Source organism: Macrobrachium nipponense, chromosome 10 (genome assembly GCF_015104395.2).
Source record: "Macrobrachium nipponense isolate FS-2020 chromosome 10, ASM1510439v2, whole genome shotgun sequence".
Taxonomy (NCBI): Eukaryota; Metazoa; Arthropoda; class Malacostraca; order Decapoda; family Palaemonidae; genus Macrobrachium; species Macrobrachium nipponense.
Window position 1 is genome coordinate 106,665,267 of NC_087204.1, and position 19,374 is coordinate 106,684,640.

General features: G+C 34.4%; 1 protein-coding gene across 1 annotated transcript; it reads left to right on the forward strand.

Moving 5' to 3' along the window:
- The first annotated feature begins 130 nt into the window (after nucleotides 1-130).
- LOC135224211 (carbohydrate sulfotransferase 11-like) lies at nucleotides 131-16,977 on the forward strand. Its single transcript, XM_064263069.1, has 9 exons — nucleotides 131-473; nucleotides 7,616-7,898; nucleotides 8,269-8,429; nucleotides 9,485-9,645; nucleotides 12,500-12,599; nucleotides 13,163-13,293; nucleotides 14,356-14,472; nucleotides 15,123-15,296; nucleotides 16,738-16,977. The coding sequence occupies exons 2-9, from the start codon at nucleotides 7,634-7,636 to the stop codon at nucleotides 16,838-16,840; spliced, it is 1,212 nt and encodes a 403-aa protein (XP_064119139.1). The 5' UTR covers nucleotides 131-473; nucleotides 7,616-7,633; the 3' UTR covers nucleotides 16,841-16,977.
- Nucleotides 16,978-19,374: the final 2,397 nt, after the last annotated feature.

Consider the following 19,374-nt stretch of genomic DNA (forward strand, 5'->3'; position numbering starts at 1 on the left):
TCTTGGAAGTTTTCTGCATCACATCACATTCGAATTGCAAATAATGTCGCGTGGTCTCTCGCAGCTGCGTTTTATTTTCTTTTTTGATGCAGCAAAAAATATACGAAGTGGAACACTTGTCGTCTGAGCTCAGCCGAGTGCGAAACCTCTCCTTTGCTATCATCACCATCTTCAGTTCACCATGAAAAGATACAGCCCAAGTTATGCGCGATATAGAGCTTGATGTAAATGAAGTGCCAAGAAGTGTTAAGTGTTTTTTTAAATGTAAATGAAATGCCAAGAAGTGTTATGTTTTTATATCAGTCACGAGAGGTACGTGAATCTGAACTTTTGAAAATGATTTAAGTTAATGCATAGATCGAGGAATTCATAATGAGTTTGCTTACTTGTCGCTGGAATGGGGAAAAAAGGAGTATATACGTCACTGCGGCCATAATATACTAATATATTATACTCGTCGATATTACGGACAGGTAAGATGCAAAGTAAGTCTAACTTTATTATTACATTAATGAATAACATTGACAGATCTGAATACCGTAACTATTTACTAAGATGAATATTCCACAGTGATGTAACTATACCTTGCAAAATAAAAATGAAATTTGCATATTTATCAACAAACCAACAGGCGTACCTTTGTCCAGCTCATTTCGTCTTGCTTTCTAAATCAATATAAAACGAAACAGATATATCAAATTTGATATATAAAAAAAAGCACACAAGGATTTAGCAATTACTGGAAGTTATAACTGGATAATAACTTCATAATTAATAGTGATTCAGGTTGCTGGTAGTTAATTATTCCAAGTGAGGGAGCGAGATCTCAGGCTTTCCTGTGAGTTTCCCGTTGTGAAGAAAATTAAGGCGAAAAAACAAACCTTTTTATTTACACACCTCTCTACTAATATACTATATTATAAATTGTAAGTTCTCGGATATTGTAAAATGCTCCATTCAGAAACTGAAAACAAAATGGCAACTATACACCATTCTTTGGTTTGGCCTTGAAATGTAATGCCAACACCCTCGCCTCTCCCATCTCCCCTCATACCCCTCACCCACTCGCCAACTCAGCTTGCAGATGACGTGTCTGTTAGCCTAGTTACTTATCTAATATATATCTAGGTCTGGCCAAACGCCATGAAGCCTAAATATCTCCTCTACAATCCTCACTTACCCAACGAAACTTCCCCAGATGGCTATCAGATTTCTCTCACTTCAGCTTCTATTTACGCAATCCACTGACTGCTATATCATCATCTACATTATATCTTGTCACGGATCTACGTATATAATTTTGTATTAAGTTTTCAGTAAAGCAGACTTCAGCATGCATAGCACAGAGTGGTTCTATGAAATCCATAATATTATGGAAGGGACTGAAGCCTTCGCTTATTCTATACGTACCAAAATGACAATAGCTTGCTAAAAGTATTGCAACGATACTTCATCGTCAGTACTATACGTCTACATTTCTTGACAGTTTCTTTAGCTAAAATCTTTGTGATAACCACATTCCTTCCTTAGGGCTCTGGATTACTGTTTAATTTAAAAGTGTTTGAAGGTTTAAATACCCTCCTGAACAGCAGGGGCAAAGGAAATGTCACCGTGATGTCATAAAATTTCCCAGAGATCTAAAACATACATAATGACTAGCACTCAAGTCACCCTCCACCCAAGCTTGGATCTGGGGGAACCAGGCAGTGGGTCCTGATAACTCGACAGGTAAACTTATGGGCCCTTCGAACCCGCCAACCTCCAGCTGACAGAAATGGTAAGGTTGGTTTGCCTGTGAAATCTCAGGACCCAAGGATTGCGAGACACCGACGATGTAAGGATCAGGATTAATAGTTGCACCATTTTATGTATCCAGGTTTTATTTCGTGTCATCATCATTTATATATTTAATCTTTGAGTGAGCGTGAAACCAAAATAATAACACTATTTCATCCCGTACAAACTAAAAGGCTGGAGAAAATACAAACTCAAGCAGGGCTACTTAAAGGCAAATGAATAACACTTATGCCATCCCCACACAAAATACGGCTTAATTAAGCAAATACCGGCACAAGTAGGTCTATGTATGCATTTGCGTGTACTATATGAGCATGGTCACGGCGACATCAAATGGCATGGGGTATAAGATTTAGGCCAAAGACCAAGCGCTGTGACCTATGAGGTCATTCAACGCTGACAGGAAAACCGAGAGTAAAATGGTTTTAGAGGTAACAGGAGGAAAACCTCTCAGTTGCATTATAAAGAAAATTAATAGGAGAGGGTAGAAAGTAAGATGGAAGAAAGAGAAAATGAACATAGGTACAGTTAAAGACATAAAAGGAGTTGCAGCTATGGGCCGAAGGGACGCTGCAAAGAACCTTAAAGCAAAATGCTTACAGTGAACCGCGCGAGGTGCAATGACGGCTCTAATTCCCTACGGGACTCACGATGACATTCATACGTCCTTTTAAGTAATCAAAACTTTTACAACATCAGCAAGCGTCGCCACGTTGATCAAGACGCGTTACTTGAAGAGTGCTAATTAAACGTCGATCACACTCGCGTGAGGTGTAGATTTTACGAGTGACCGCAGTGTGCTTTGGGACCTCCCTCAAGAAACACAGCATCTGCACTCAAGAAAGGGTTATCTTCCATTCCAAATGCACACAGACCGACGGTAAAGGCGTCTTACGAAGAAATCTAATCGGTTTTCATTGGCTGATACCCAGCGAAAGGGCAAGTCTGCGTCCGGCAAGCGACCGCACTTTCAACAAGGCAAGTTTTTCCATGTGGATGGAAGGGTAAATTTAAAAAAAAAATTATTAGCTAATAGAATTTTCTCCTAAGCACAGGAGACTTTATTAAAAGAGGCAACATTCAACGACCTATTTGTTTTCTAAATGGTGTGACTCGGGAGACCCACCTGTTAAAAGGAGAAAAGGATTATACCGAGAATGTAGAAATATGAACAAGTACTTTCGTAGTTTATTTGATATATTATATATATATATATATATATAATATATATATATATATATATATATATATATATATATATATATACCCGATCCATTATGATTTTTACGTAGACTCTGGAATTACATTTATCGGGCGCTACATTTCTTCAGGTAATCAACATCAATTGAAAATGACATATTTTATAGTATTTCAATAGTGGTCTGTCATATGTATGTAGGTATGTATTTGTAACACTGATGCAATTCAATAATACTTTCCTTAGCACAATTTCCCTTCTATTTTAATAATTTAATTATATATTATAAATTTATCTATTACTTTATTAATTATTTTTTTAATAAGTGATCTCTCTCTCTTTATTTCCCATTAATTTCTTTTATACTTCTCTCTAATGAACATCATGATGTTCTTCGTAAGCTCGAATCTCAAGTCAGTGGCCCCTTTGTTGGGCTTGTTCCGCGAGGATAGGGTCCGTCTTCTGAATAATAATAATAATAATAATAATAATAATAATAATAATAATAATAATAATAATAATAATAATAATAATAATAATTAATGATCAGGCAAAGATCCTCTGGGACTATGGTATCAGAACAGATAGAGTGATACGTGCAAATAGACCAGACGTGACGTTGATTGACAAAATCAAGAAGAAAGTATCACTCATTGATGTCACAATACCATGGGACACCAGAGTTGATGAGAAAGAGAGGGAAAAAATGGATAAGTATCAAGACCAGAAAATAGAAATAAGAAGGATATGGGATAAGCCAGTGGAAATTGTGCCCATAATCATAGGAACACTAGACACGATCCCAAGATCCCTGAAAAGGGATCTAGAAAAACTAGAGGCTGAAGTAGCTCCAGGACTCATGCAGAAGAGTGTGATCCTAGAAACGGCGCACATAGTAAGAAAAGTGATGGACTCCTAAGGAGGCAGGATGCAACCCGGAACCCCACACTATAAATACCACCCAGTCGAATTGGAGGACTGTGATAGACAAAAATAAAAAATAATAATAATAATTTTGCGTTGCTCTATTAAAACGAAATAACAGGAGGGAAGACGTGAAGATTGTATTTCATTTTACTAAACAAGTCTTATCTGTTAACACTTGATGCCTAACCCCAAATGTAAAAAAAATAAATAAATAAAAATAATTTATTACATTTATACTATAAAATAAACTGAACGGCTCTATCTCACTAAGAGCGAACTGACGTCTCGATATCTAAGGTTACCGGCGCTGAAACATTAAAAAAGGTGGAATGAATATGGATCAAATGAAAAAAAAAAACGCACAGAAAATAGTAAAGCAATTCATATGGTGTTAGAGATAAGAATAATGTTGAATGTTTTTGCATCATACTTAATGGTCATAAATCAAGATAATTCATTTCTGAAGTATTCCAAAATGAATATACATCCGTTTAATGAACTCATTAACAATTTTTCAAGCATAAATTAGAGTTGCCAATCATTTTAATATCCGATGACGAAATTGCAAAAAAGGGGAAAAAATACTAACAAGCAACGATTAGTTCCAACAAGCGGTAATTACCAATTAGCATAATAAACACAGTGCATCTTTTTCTACATTCAAATTAAAGTTGACTTCAAGTGTGAGGATAATTGCAGAAGACACCGCGAACCAGGTGGTAAGTGAATAGTACAGAGTTTATGCTTGATGACTCCACTTGAGGACACAACATTGAAAAGTTGCTTTTCTAGAACCAACTTTTTGAAAATGATAACTATTCCAGAGCTTGTGAGTGTGTGTGTGTGTGTGTGTGTGTGTGTGTGAGAGAGAGAGAGAGAGAGAGAGAGAGAGAGAGAGAGAGAGAGAGAGAAGGCAACAAAAACCAAAAACATCAACACAAATAACAACTATTTCTATCATCAGATAAAAACAATACCACTACTATTGCTATGATCGAGTAAAAACAATGTCCCCGACCGTTACTTGAACTTCCAAAACCGTTAAAACACTGCTGTGTTTGAGATCTTTAAACCGTGATCAGTACAAAGCAGAGCACAGTTAACTCGCATTTGTAGAGACGTTATTTGGCAATGAAAAATCAAAGTAAGGGTTGAGGAGTGGTAGGGCGCATGATAAACATGTATCCTGAAGGATTTGAAACGAATTCATTCGACATCGAACGTCCCAGTAACATTTGAGTCCCAGAGACTGGATTACAGCTTAAAACTGAGGTTACTGGTTTTGATCTGCGTTACTAATAACCATTTAAATGCCTTATTCCTTACAGTATTAACTACATGAATATGTATATATATATTGTTACGTATGGGCCTGGCCTTGAATGGGGCTCCAATACGTAAACAGGAATAGTTGAGGGAAAAAACAATAAATTACTTGAACTTACCGTAAAAGGATTTATAGTGATAATTTACTCTAGAGGAAAAGGTCGCCAGATACTCAGCTAATTACTTTACATCTATTTATTTACAAGAGGCCGTTACTGGCCTGGAGAAAAGTAAATGCAGCGTGTCCACACGTGGGGACCCATATATCTCTCACAAATGGATAGCTGGCTAAAAATGTGATTCACGTAAAAGCAGGGTTTCGAAATCTTGCGGTAATGCAACACTTGTGGGCGCAAAGACTTGGACACGTGACTCAGGGAATCTGGAAAAAGATCCCAGATTAGACAAGATAAAAAAATGGACTTCTTGCACAAGTTACGATTATTCAATTTTCTCTAACACTGGGGAAAAGGAACTCTAATGTTTCACTGAGGTATGCACTGAAGACTTAGTCTTTAACAAGTCACAAGGGGAAACACGTGGCCCGATGAGGACAAAGGGCTTTTGATGTAGGAGGGATAAAAGTGAGACTTGAAAACGAAATTAGCAAGAGTCGTATGGTAGTAAAAGGTGCTGGTTTGGAGTTTATACTTTCTAGACGTACCTTAATTACTTGAGGCTTGGACCTGTGTCGTGCTCTGAAGATAGTCCCACCAGCGTTTGGACAGAGGGCTGACGTCCTGTCAGAGGAGGAGGCTAGAGGCACGTCTGCCTCACTTTAGGAGTAGCTTCTGACTGAGAATGATGCTGGTTCTCTGGGAATCACAGGGCTTCCATATACCGCCTCGGGCACTGCCTGAAAGCGTAAACAACCGCCAGCAAATTGAGAAGGAAAATAGGTCTTATTGTAGAGGTCCCTAATATCCATCTCGAGGCCTAGCTCCTCTCGTGACTTGCCTATCTTACCCTAAGTTTCCGTCAGACCAGAAATTCTTTTCTAGCCTTCTACCGCGTGTTTTTCCCCCAAAATCAGTTGATATTTGGAGGAATATGGCTGCCGTTTTACAAATCAAAATAATGAACTAAATACTGGGTAGATGAGGCGATCAATAAACGTAGCAATATATATATATATATATATATATATATATATATATATATATAATATATATATATATATATATATATATATATATATATATATATATACAGTATATATAGTGCCGTATCTTGTTTTCTTTTAGACGTTTAAAACTGACAACGGCAACTTTCAGAAAAAAATATTCTAGCACCGTTTGTACTATATAAGAAAAAACCCTCATCCTTTCCATATATAAGAAAAAATGGAATGAACTCTTCAAGGGCGACATTTATAATTTTAGAAACGTGAATGTTAGCTTGGAAAGTATATAGCTTTTACTGCATTTCCAGGAAATAACATTCTACTTATCACCCAACTTATCTAAACTTCGAGGCACTTGTGATAAAATGAACAAATGAATTGAGCAAAGCACTTGGCTCTAAATTAATGGAAATAAAATGAACGAAACTCACATACACGTATACATACATGCATCTGTACAGTCACAGCAGTTTTGCATAAATTAACCACGAACAGGTGTGTATAAAATATACATATGAGCTAAAAGAGCAATATCTCGTATGCGCTGGAGATTTTTTTTTATTGAGCAAATAACCTGAAACACACTGTCATACACGAGAGAGAGAGAGAGAGAGAGAGAGAGAGAGAGAGAGAGAGAGAGGTTAGAATGGCTACTTTTGCACTTTACCATATGAATAGATGAATAGATGTTTACCTAAACTCACATTCTTAATGAAAGTGGAGGAAGATATAAGATATCGAGAGAGAGAGAGAGAGAGAGAGAGAGAGAGAGAGAGAGAGAGAGAGAGAGAGAGTATATGGCTCTTTCTGTAATTTGTCCCATGAAGTGATGTTAACCTAATTTCATATATATAATGAAAGCAAAGGGCGATAATATATTCTAGCTTGCTGATAATGAATAATTACCTATATTACCAAACGTGTTTATAAACAAAAATGACGAATTTATTCATAAGCGTAGCTGTACTATAAAGTATCTATATAATTCCATGGCAATAGCTATACAGGGTATCCATAAAGTCCCAGTACCATTACAATAAATAAATACTTGTAATGGTACAGGGTCTTTATGGACACCCTGTATTTCAATTAGGAGGACTTCATGACATCGCAATGCAGCGTTATTGAAAAGTAACTAACTCAAAATCCCTTCCTGTTTTTATTTGAACTAGGAAGACTTAACGACTTTGCAATGCAGATTATTATTTAAGAATAAATAATTCGAAATGCCTTCCATCACACAGTCCAAGCGATTCGCGACCATGAGGACTGTGCGCTTAAGGCTGAGTCTTCACTGGGCCGTTTTAGGGACGGTCCTCATAGTCGCTATGACTGTGTACGCTCACATCCTGTGGGAGGCTGCGTTCGAGGAGGCCTCCGGAGAAGAAGAGAGGGAGCTCCTTAGTAAGAAGAGCGTTCGCCAAGACGAGGAAGAGGAATACACTCAAACTTCCGCCGTGGTTCTCTTGCAGAACGAGACAGAGTTTCGTGAGACGGGCCGTAACCTTGCAGAGTATAACCCAGAAGGTAACATTTTTTACGTTTGTCATAAGGGGTAGGAATTTCTTATGATTTAAATGAGCAATATAAAAGAATCAGTGCATAATTACTTAAAAATTGTACATAATAATTCATAATAATAAGAATGACAATCTGTAATGTAAAGTGAAACTGTCACAGAATACAAACGTGACTTCAGCATTATGGAATATTCAGCAAAGTATTTACGTGCAATAATGCTGGTGGACAATCTCTCTCTCTCTCTCTCTCTCTCTCTCTACAAACATTTCTGACGGATTCTATATGCTATCGACATACAAAAAGCTAAAAAAAAGAGAAAAAAACACGAATGAATAACATCTCGGTAAAGTACAATATCTGTTGTTGTCACACACAGAGGACGACTTAACGTCAGCCCAAGAGAGACTTCAGAAACGCCGCCGTTGGATCCAGAGCGTATGTCGTCACCTCCACCACAAGGAACCAGTGGAGAAAACGGCCAGGAATTCATTTAACTATTTCTTCGATTACAGAGCCGCTGTCTGCCCAATACCGAAGGTATGTAGAGACTACGCTAAGACTTTCTATCTCAATGGAATAGTAGAATAGAATAGAATATAGGACTTAGAACAAAGGCCAGGCGCTGGGATGTATGAGGTCATTGAAATTCATTTAACGACACCAAAAACACCCAATTTATTTCGTTTAATTACGAAAGAACAATGAATACCAACAGTCAGATAAAACTATCATAGATTTAAAATGAACTGGCCTAGAGACAAGTCAGTCTAAAGAAAGATCTCGATTGCCCATATAAACATATATATATATAATATATATAATATATATATATATATTATATATATATATATATATATATATATTACTGGTAATTAAAAAATGTTTCTGTAACAACAGAATTCCATCTAATAAAAGGAGCCCATAAAAAACACCAAAATGTAGAGAGAAAAGTACTATATTTCAGAGACTGCTGTCTCTTCTCTTCAGGTATATGAAATGAGAAAAGTTTAAAGGAAGATTATCAGCGGGGGTGACCTAAATTGGCTTACTTGTGGACGAATCTCTTGGTATAAATACCACCTTTTCTGTAAACTTTTCTCATTCATATACCTGAAGAGAGAGACAGCAGTCTCTAAAATATAGTACTTTTCTCTCTACATTTTGGTGTTTTTATGGCTCCTTTTATTAGATATATATATATATATATATATATATATATATATATATATATATATAGATATATATATATAATATATATATATATATATGTATATATATATTGAATAATATATATATATATATATATATATTTTTATATATATATATATATATATATATATATATATATATATATATATAATGTGTGTGTGATATGTGTGCACGTTTGGTAATTATGTTATATAGGCAATGAATATTAAATATAATCAAGTCCTTAAACTTGCATATTGCTTCTGAAATAAATTCAGCAATGCATATTTTCTTACATTTGTCAGAGCATTACCCATTATATCATCCTATTTAAACCTTTCTCGACAGTAAACTCTTCAACTCATTTATCTGTTTTTACTTTTATATTCCTCACACGTTGCCAGTCCGGATCATCTACCTGGCGAGAGCACCTCAGGATCGTGAACAGGGGGCCTCACCCTTCAGTACCCATTTTCCAGGACTTGCGTCTGATCGAGATCCAGCGACAGCCCATCAAGAAGATCATGAGGCAGCTCTCTCAGACGACCAAGATCATTACAGTTAGGTGAGGGAGAGAGAATTAACACTACGATTCTCGGATTAGCAGTCTGGGATAACGTTTCTTAAATCAGTCTCGAACCATCCTTTTGCAGTATGAGAATGGATGCCTATCTATCTCTCTCTCTCTCTCTCTCTCTCTCTCTCTCTCTCTCTCTCTCTCTCTCTCTATATATATATATATATATATATATATATATATATATATATATATATATATATATATATATATATATATAAATAAAGTTATATGCCACGAGGGAAAATAAACAACGGAGTATCAGCGAGATCTTTCGACGTTCAGACGTCCTTTACTTAGCAGATGAACTGACATACATGAGGATATGACGATACACGAAAGGTCGTATAACTGACAGATAGGGATTATAAAGGGATTAGTACCTAGAATCCGACACACCTGGAAGATGAGTAACCTTCCCAAACAAGCAAAAACATGGTTACAATTAAAAGTTTAAGACAATCTGCTCAGACACAAGGGCAAGACAATTAAAGGATTATTATAGGTGACCGCTATTCAGAACTTTGGTAAACAAAAACATATTCACAATACATATTAAACATACATATACAACGAAAATATCTCTAAGGCAACTAATTTTTAATTAAGTCTGTAATTATATCTCTGAGGTCATTCTTAAACATGTTACAAATACAAGGGTCTAAATGAAATAGGCCATAATATTGAAATTACAATGAGAAGTAAGTTGTATTAAGTAGATTCTAAAAGATTTCGGATAAGACATCTCTTGACCTTGCAATTGCTGAGCTACCAATCCAATTTATTCGGTGGTTGTTTTCACTTAAATGAATGAATATTGCATTAGATGTTTGCTAAGTAAAGGACGTTTGAACGTTGAAAGATCTAGCAGTTACTTCGTTGTTTATTTTCCCTCGTGGCATATAACTTTATTTACGGATTTATCACGTTCCTAACTTTCGTGATTCAGTTATACATACATACATACATACATAATATATATACATATATATATATATATATATATAGATATATATATATTATATATATATATATATATATATATATATATATATATATTATATGAAGAGAGAGAGAGAGAGAGAGAGAGAGAGAGAGAGAGAGAGAGAGAGAGAGAGAGTTTCGCATCGTCTAGTAATTTTCATTACCTTACTTTTATTCTTTATCTCGCCACATTCTCTTTTCTAAGTAACTTAATAATATTCTTCTGTGAAAACCAAAGATTTATACCAACCAAGTCAGTTCCCGTTTTCATTCAGTCCGCGTTTTCATTCACTCCAAAAACTCAAGATACCTGCTAACTACTACATCGCCTTTCTGTTATCAATCTTTGCATCTGAGTCTCCTAGCATAGCCAACCTTCCCCATTTGCCAAAACGTACTTATCCGATGCGGATGAATTCTCCTAGAAACTCTGTTATATTGCAATCTCATTCTTTTCCATCATGGGTCCTTTACAAGGCTTATTGTCACAACTTTTTCCCTTGCCACGCCTTACCATAACTAAGCCATCCTTAGAATAACAATGTCTGCCTCTTTCACCGTTTCCACAAGATTCCTGAAACTAACTAACTATATATATATATATATATATATATATATATATATATATTATATATACATATATATATATATTATATATATATATATATATATATACATATATATACATATATAATATATATATATATATATATATATATATATATATATATATATATATATATATATATTATATATTGCACACCTTGTATTCAGCGTAATAAATACGTCTTAATATTCCGTTAGTTAAGTGATTTACAGAATATATATATATATATATATATATATATAATATATATATATATATATATATATATATATATAATTCAAAATAAAAAAAAGTAAATGCTATTGATTTTAGTAAAACTTCCATTTCTTCACTCAAACAAATTTCTTCACTAATAAAAAATTTTTCACTCAAAAAAAAAAATTCTTCACTAAAAAAGAAATAATTCATCACAAAAAAATCACTCTTAAGAACTCTGAGATTGTGAAACTATACCACTTTATAACTTACGTGTAAATTAAAATTCTAGTAATAAAATACAGGACGACAATCGAAACTTTTACCAAAAGATCGTGAATCATTCTTATGACCATCGAAAATCACCAGAACTAATAAAAAGAAAGTGCCCAACATTTACGCAGCATACATATCACTGGATAAGTTTTTGTGCGTAAGCAATAAAAGGCTTTTTGGGCAGATAATGTACGATGAATAAATCATTATCACAAAAGAAATGGACTAAGTTCTGCGCGTTTACACTTTTTCCTTCTTAATATTCATTCACCAAGAAGAGCATAGACGTCAGGACTCAGAAAATATGTCCTTTTTTCCGTTTCCCTCTTCTCATTTATCGTTACCTCCGCCTTAATTCTTATTGCACTTTCAATATTCAGTATTATTTCTTAGTAACGGTCACATTTATCCATAATTATTCATTTTTTCTTATTGCTCACCCGTGTCTCAGTTCCTTGTCTCCCAGACATTACCATTTCTTCGTTACTGTCAGTTATTCATTATTTCCTATTCCTTACTGTTTCCAATATCGCTTACTTCTCATCCACTACTCTTTACTTATGTTCCTACCTGTTATCAATTCCTTCCTAATTATTTATTTCTCCAGAATTTCTTACTCGGTCAACATCTCTCATCTCAAACAAAACACTTTTTAAAAATACTACTTAACTACTTAATCACAGTTTATTTCTTACTCACCTTTCGTTAACTTGAAATACGACCCGTTATTCGTTTTCCCTGACCCCTTATTCATCCTCTCTCTATTCACTATTCGCCCAGGCATCCTTTAACTCGGCTGGTGTCGTGTTTTCGAAGCAAGTTCAACAAAGGGATGCCGTTGCGAGCCTACTCGCCCAAATCAGAAGAAGAGAGGCGTAAGGTAAGCGGGGTCAACTCAGAAAGGCCAAGTACTGCGAGTTATGAGGTCATTCGGCGCTGATAGGGTAGAGAGAGGTGTGACAGGAGGAAAAATATTGTTAGGAAAATAAGGTGGATAAAAGAGAATATAAAATGACGTTCAGTCAAAGGAATGAAAGAGGTTGCAGCTAGAGGCCGAAGGAACGCTGCAAAGAACCTTTCAAGTAATGCCTACTGTGCAACACGTGCGGTGCACTGACAGCACTACAACCCTATACGGGAAGATGTAGAGCCTTCACATCACTTTATAGTTTCAATGTCCTTTTGTATTCCGAACACTTTCTCGTTGCAGAAGAAAGTAGGAAATTAAATGTAGTCTTCAAATCATTTATATTTTCAATCTTTTATATTTTCAATCATTTATATTTTCAATCTTGTATATTTTCAATGTCCTTTTTTTTTATCCTGAGCACTTTCTCGTTGCAGAGGAAAGTAGGGAATTAAATGTAGTCTTCAAATCATTTATATTTTTAATCTTTTATATTTTCAATGTCCTTTTGTATCCCGAACACTTTCTCGTTGCAGAAGAAAGCTGGATTTTCCTGGAATGACAATTTCTACGCCTTCTGGCTGCCGGCTCTTCACGCCAATAATATGCTTCCGACGGACTTTCACAGAGACCTCAATTTGACCTCGACCCTCGATCCCGATAAAAGGTCATCATTATTATTCTTCTTCTTCTTCTTCTTATTTTTTTTTTAAAGAATACTAACACTCCGGAATTGCAAATCGAACTTTTATGGAATCCTCAGTAGTTTTTATTTCTCTTGAATACTTGGCAATCTGATAGAGCTCGAGGATATGTGATATTTACTAATAATAAAAACCTTATACTTCTTTTTGAGTTCAATTACGCATTAATTCTTTGTGAAAATAACATTGTCAAAACTTTTCAATTTAAACATCAGTAAAACTATTGTCTTTATATCTATTAAAAGTTCCGTGGTAAATATAGAAATTTTATATAGAAGGTTAACAAAATTGACATTTACTCCTCAAAATAATAAAATTAAACTGTCTTATAATACGATAATCAACAAATAATGACATAGTTTACACACACAAAAATAATGTTAGAAAAAATGTACAGTTTAAAAGAATTTGAAGAAAATAACGAACAAATTTAGAAGTTATGATAATTAGAATCTTTAACTTACAAGTAACGAATGCTTATTCGTAATACATTAACGACAAAATAAATCATCATCAAAACAAACTGAACAGCCTTCACAAAAAAAGAAAAAATTTAACACAGACAAATTCCAGAACGCAATTCTCAATGAGTCCTAGAGGATTTCGTGCAATTGAATGTCAGAATTTTAAGTGGAAATGCAATGCATTACTACACTAATGCTATCCTCCTTGCATTTTAATACATTTTTATTATCCATTCACTAATTTATTAATTTCTTTCTAATAAGCGAGGTCTTTTCCTTCTGTAGTATTTCCCTTTACTTTCTCCTACTTCTTCCCAATGAACACCATAATATTCATTAGTAGCTCTAAATTCAAGTCAATGGCCCCTTGGTAGACATGTTCAATATGAATAGCTTTCATCTACTTAATAAATAAATAAATAATAATAATAATAATAACAATAATAACATTGTTTGGAAGCTTCAATTTCAAGTCGATAGCCCCTGTGGTGTGCATGTCCCATATGAATGGGCTTCACTCTACTGGATAATTAATTATGATAATAGTTATTCTCACACCAGATACAACACTTCAGTCTACACAGCCATTTACTGGAGAGTGAGGCCCAGAATCAACTTCAATCAGTTCATGAAGCTCGTCGTCAGCTCTCACAAGGAGGGCAAAGCCAATCCCCACTGGTAAGTGGATGTTGTCGCTAAGAAAATGAATTTCAGTGAATGCGCCGTCCAGATGTAGTAGTACTCTATTAAGTAAATGCTACGGTATTATAAAGTAAATGCATATATAAACGTATATGTATATATATATATATATATATATATTATATATATATATACATTTATGTATACAAATTAATACATTATATAAATAAATAAATTAGAGATACACACTTACATAATATACATTTATTTATATACTCAGAGGACTTCGTTTCAATTGGATGGTATCTAGCGGAGATACCATCCAGTTCCAAGGACAGGTCCTGTTAGTAATTGTATTAATGCACAGATATTTGTGTAAGTGATAAAGTTTATATATATATATATATATATATATATATATATATACATACACATAGACATGTATATATACACACGTATTATACATACAAATTTACATACATGAATCCTACACGAGTGTAAGGAATACTGACTATAACCAAATATGCACAACCGTTCATAAACACGCTTCTTAAGCAAGATCTTACAATCGACGCAGTAATTACAAATACAAGTGTCCAATTATACACGAGAACTTAATAAACACCCCAATATTAAGATAACATTCATGAATAACCCATTAAATAACAACAGAGTTATCTTTGCAGGGACACGTACTACAACAGATGTTCGCCCTGCCGTTTCAATTACGACTACGTGACCCACATCGAAACGCTCGAGGACGACCTCAAGTACGTATTCAAAGTGTTGGGTCTTCCTTCGAAGCCGACCTTGGACGAGAACTCCTCGAGGATTCGCTCTAGGAAGTCGAGGGATTTCAGGTAGGTTAGGGAACGGTTTCCTGGTGGGTTTTAGATGTATTGAAAGAACGATGAATGTAAGGCACATTAAAACGCATAATTGAAATGAGGAATCGTTTAAAATAGAATAAAGCAACGATTAATTTATTTGGTAATTAAAGAAATGTATGTTATGATCCCTGAGGCTATACCATTTGTATTTTAATATAAGGGCTTCGTAAAACTTCATAAATAATGTGTCAGTGTATTAGATCGTGATATAAAAGCTTCATGTACTCAATTGATGCAGTGACTCCAGATCATTTCTGAAAGTTTGGAAACGATTTTTTTTATTGAACAAATGTAATTTTCCCCATTAGTGCCTGATTATTCAGGATAACGAAAAAAAGCAACTGATTGTGTTCCTTAATTCTTCAATTATAAGGAAATATGGCAAGTGGAATAATGAAATTAAAAATGGCTTGAAGATGTAGCGAAAGACAGGTAATAGGAAGGCGAAAAAAAAAGGGAATATGGGAAAAAGGAATGACTGCGAATGTTCCTAATAATTCATTCTGGATGAAAACTACAAATGCAGACAGGAACACATACATGCCACGTTATACTACATGGAAAATATGCATATGTATTTATATAAAATATGTATTTGACATGATAATGTAATCCATTCCTTAATGACAAAAATATGGGAATCGTTGAAAATACAATAAAAAGAATTGTCTCACTAGAAATTCAACAAAATTTATAACAATATCAAGAGATGCAGAAATTGAAAATACAGTTACTGTATTTTGAACGATGTTTATACACAAACAGACACATGATGATAGGATTATCATATTTGTAAACACAGTAAGGGGCAGCACTGCTAATGAGATTTCCAACCTTTCTTCTCTGACACCTGTCAAGTGTGGATTTGTAGAGAATGTCCCTTGAGAGCATATTGTGAATTTTAGCCAAATGAGTTTTGAAAGCCACTCCTGTGGGTGAATCTGCAGTCCCAAACGGTTGTGTGCATGTTCGTCAGTATATATATATATATATATATATATATATATATATATATATATATATATATATATATATTATACATATCCATATTCACATATAAGTGACTAATACATGTATCAGTCCTTCGTCAATGGCATGGAAATAAAGTCGAAACCGGTTAGGACCTATACCCTGTCTCTTATTTTACATCTGTGGATTCGTGTGATGTGATGTGATGTGTGTGTGCGTGTGTGTGTGTGTGCGTGGAACATTTCATTATATATTCATTAGAGTGAAAAGAGAGAGAGAGAGAGAGAGAGAGAGAGAGAGAGAGAGAGAGCACACTCCTGTCATCCTGTTATACTTAATGTTACCGCTTAGTAATTTACGTCCTTCAAAACGCCAGGCTGCTTCTTGTTACTGTGAAAAAAAACACGGGTTCAGTCAGTCATTAGTATTGTTCTCGTTACAGAATGTTCACCTGGCTTCCCAAGCCCATGCTGGATGACCTGAAGGAACTACTTTGGCCTGACCTGCAGATGTTTGGGTACAAGTGGCCGAAAATGCTGGGATAAGGAGGACTAACCATTCACTCACCCTGACAACATCCTGTAGTGGATTGCATTGTGTGAACTTTAAACATTTCATGTTGGATGCATCCAAACACATGCATACAAACAAATTCATACTTTTTGTACACATACACACACACACACACACATACATACATATATATATATATATATATATATATATATATATATATATATATATATATATATATATATATAACAGGAGACAGAGGAAGGCGACGACCAGTAGGACACTTCAGCGTGAAGGTGGACAATTGGAAACGTTGTAATTCATTTCAATTCTATATTTCCTACGTTTCTTAATATCATTATTACATCTTCAGGGAATCTGCTAAACAATAAATAAAATTACTTTAAAATTACTTAAAAATTACTCTAAAATTCAGCACTTATAAATTACAACACAATTAAAAAAACATACAGAAACGAAAACAAAAAAATAAAAAGACCAAAGACCGCTAACCAACCTTATGCCGAGAAGGCAAGAGACAGAATGACAAAACATAAATAAAAGTTAGCTCAGGTACAGTTGTGTGGAGGAGGTCTGTGCATTTAACTGGGGAACCAGTTGTTCAATAAATAATGACTCTAGGATAGGCAGTTCATATGCATTGTTTGCTTGGCCTATGATTCGGAAATGGCTTCTTTCTATATATTTTACAATTTTTTGAATGGTTTCTTATATTAGAATGTTCGGGATTGGAGAGCCTACAGCCAGTACGGAAACTTAATCCATGATGAGAGTCGATTCTGACCCGCAGTAACCTCCTCGTGGATCCGACATAAGTGTAACTCTGGGACATATGTCGGATCCACGAGGAGGTTACTGCGGGTCAGAATCGACTCTCATCGGGGATTAAGTTTCCGTACTGGCTGTAGGCTCTCCAATCCCGAACATTCTAATATAAAAAACCATTCAAAAAAATTGTAAAATATATATAGAAAGAAGCCATTTCCGAATCATAGGCCAAGCAAACAATGCATATGAACTGCCTATCCTAGAGTCATTATTTATTAAACAACTGGTTCCCCAGTTAAATGCCCAGACCTCCTCCACACAACTGTACCTGAGCTAACTTTTATTTATGTTTTGTCATTCTGTCTCTTGCCTTCTCGGCATAAGGTTGGTTAGCGGTCTTTGGTCCTTTTATTTTTTTGTTTTCGTTTCTGTATGTTTTTTCAATTGTGTTGTAATTTATAAGTGTTGAATTTTAAGAGTAATTTTTAAAGTAATTTTTAAGTAATTTTAAAGTAATTTTATATATTGTTTAACAGATTCCCTGAAGATGTAATAATGATATTACGAAACGTAGGAAATAAAGAATTGAAATGAATTACAACGTTTCCAATTGTCCACCTTCACGCTGATATATATATATATATATATATATATATATATATATATATATATATATACTACATACACATACATATATATATATATATAGATAATAAATATTATAGTATAATATATATTCATTTCTATATATATATAATATATACATATATATAATATATATTTATATGCATATACATACCATATATATACAATATATTTATAGACATATATATATATATATATATATATATATTATATACATATAAATATATACATATATATACATATATATACTAAACTCAAAATGGAAAATTAAACAATGGCAAGGTAATCTCTGAGAATGCAGCACTGGTATCCGAGACCATACGTCAGCCACACGTTAAATAAACAATAAGTATACACTGCAAAGACGCTTTATTTAACCTCGAATATAAAAAGTCATACAAAAGACATAAAACAAAGGAACCTGCGGTTGACATAACAGGAGACATCTGGCAATTATCCCCAATCCATACTTGAGGATAAGGACCGTCACTAACCATGCAATACTTTTTCTCATATTAGGACATATGCCCTTGAACGTATTAAATGCTATTTGAAGTGAAGGCAATTTTCTTATGCTTGGATAATCAGGAGTTATTATATATAAAATAACATTCATAACGTAAATATGTAACGAATTTTATGTAAAAAAAAAATTATCTGATGGTATAATCTGCTGATGCTAGACTGCTATTGCTGTTAAGTTTATATATATATATATATATGTGTGTGTGTGTGTGTGTGTATGTGTGTGTATTGTACAGAGAGAGAGAGAGAGAGAGAGAGAGTATTTCTCTACAGCAGAAACAATAATTTAACCTACCCCTACGAATGATTTATTCAGAGCACCATTACTCAAGAGTCAGAATATGCCATTGCTATAATATAAAATATTACAGAAAAGAAAAAAAACAAGAAAACCAGACACAATATATCGACGGACCGGAAAGGAAGGACCATGGGACCACCAATTTGACAAGTATTGTTACCAGAGTTCGCCTCTACTCCGACTAATCAATGTCATCTCCAATTTTTATATTTTTCCTCTTATAAATAAAGTTGCTGCGCTTCGCGGCACTCAGTTGCTGTTCAGTGTCAGAGGAGGGAGGTACTTCAAGAGCGTCGCACAAGAAGC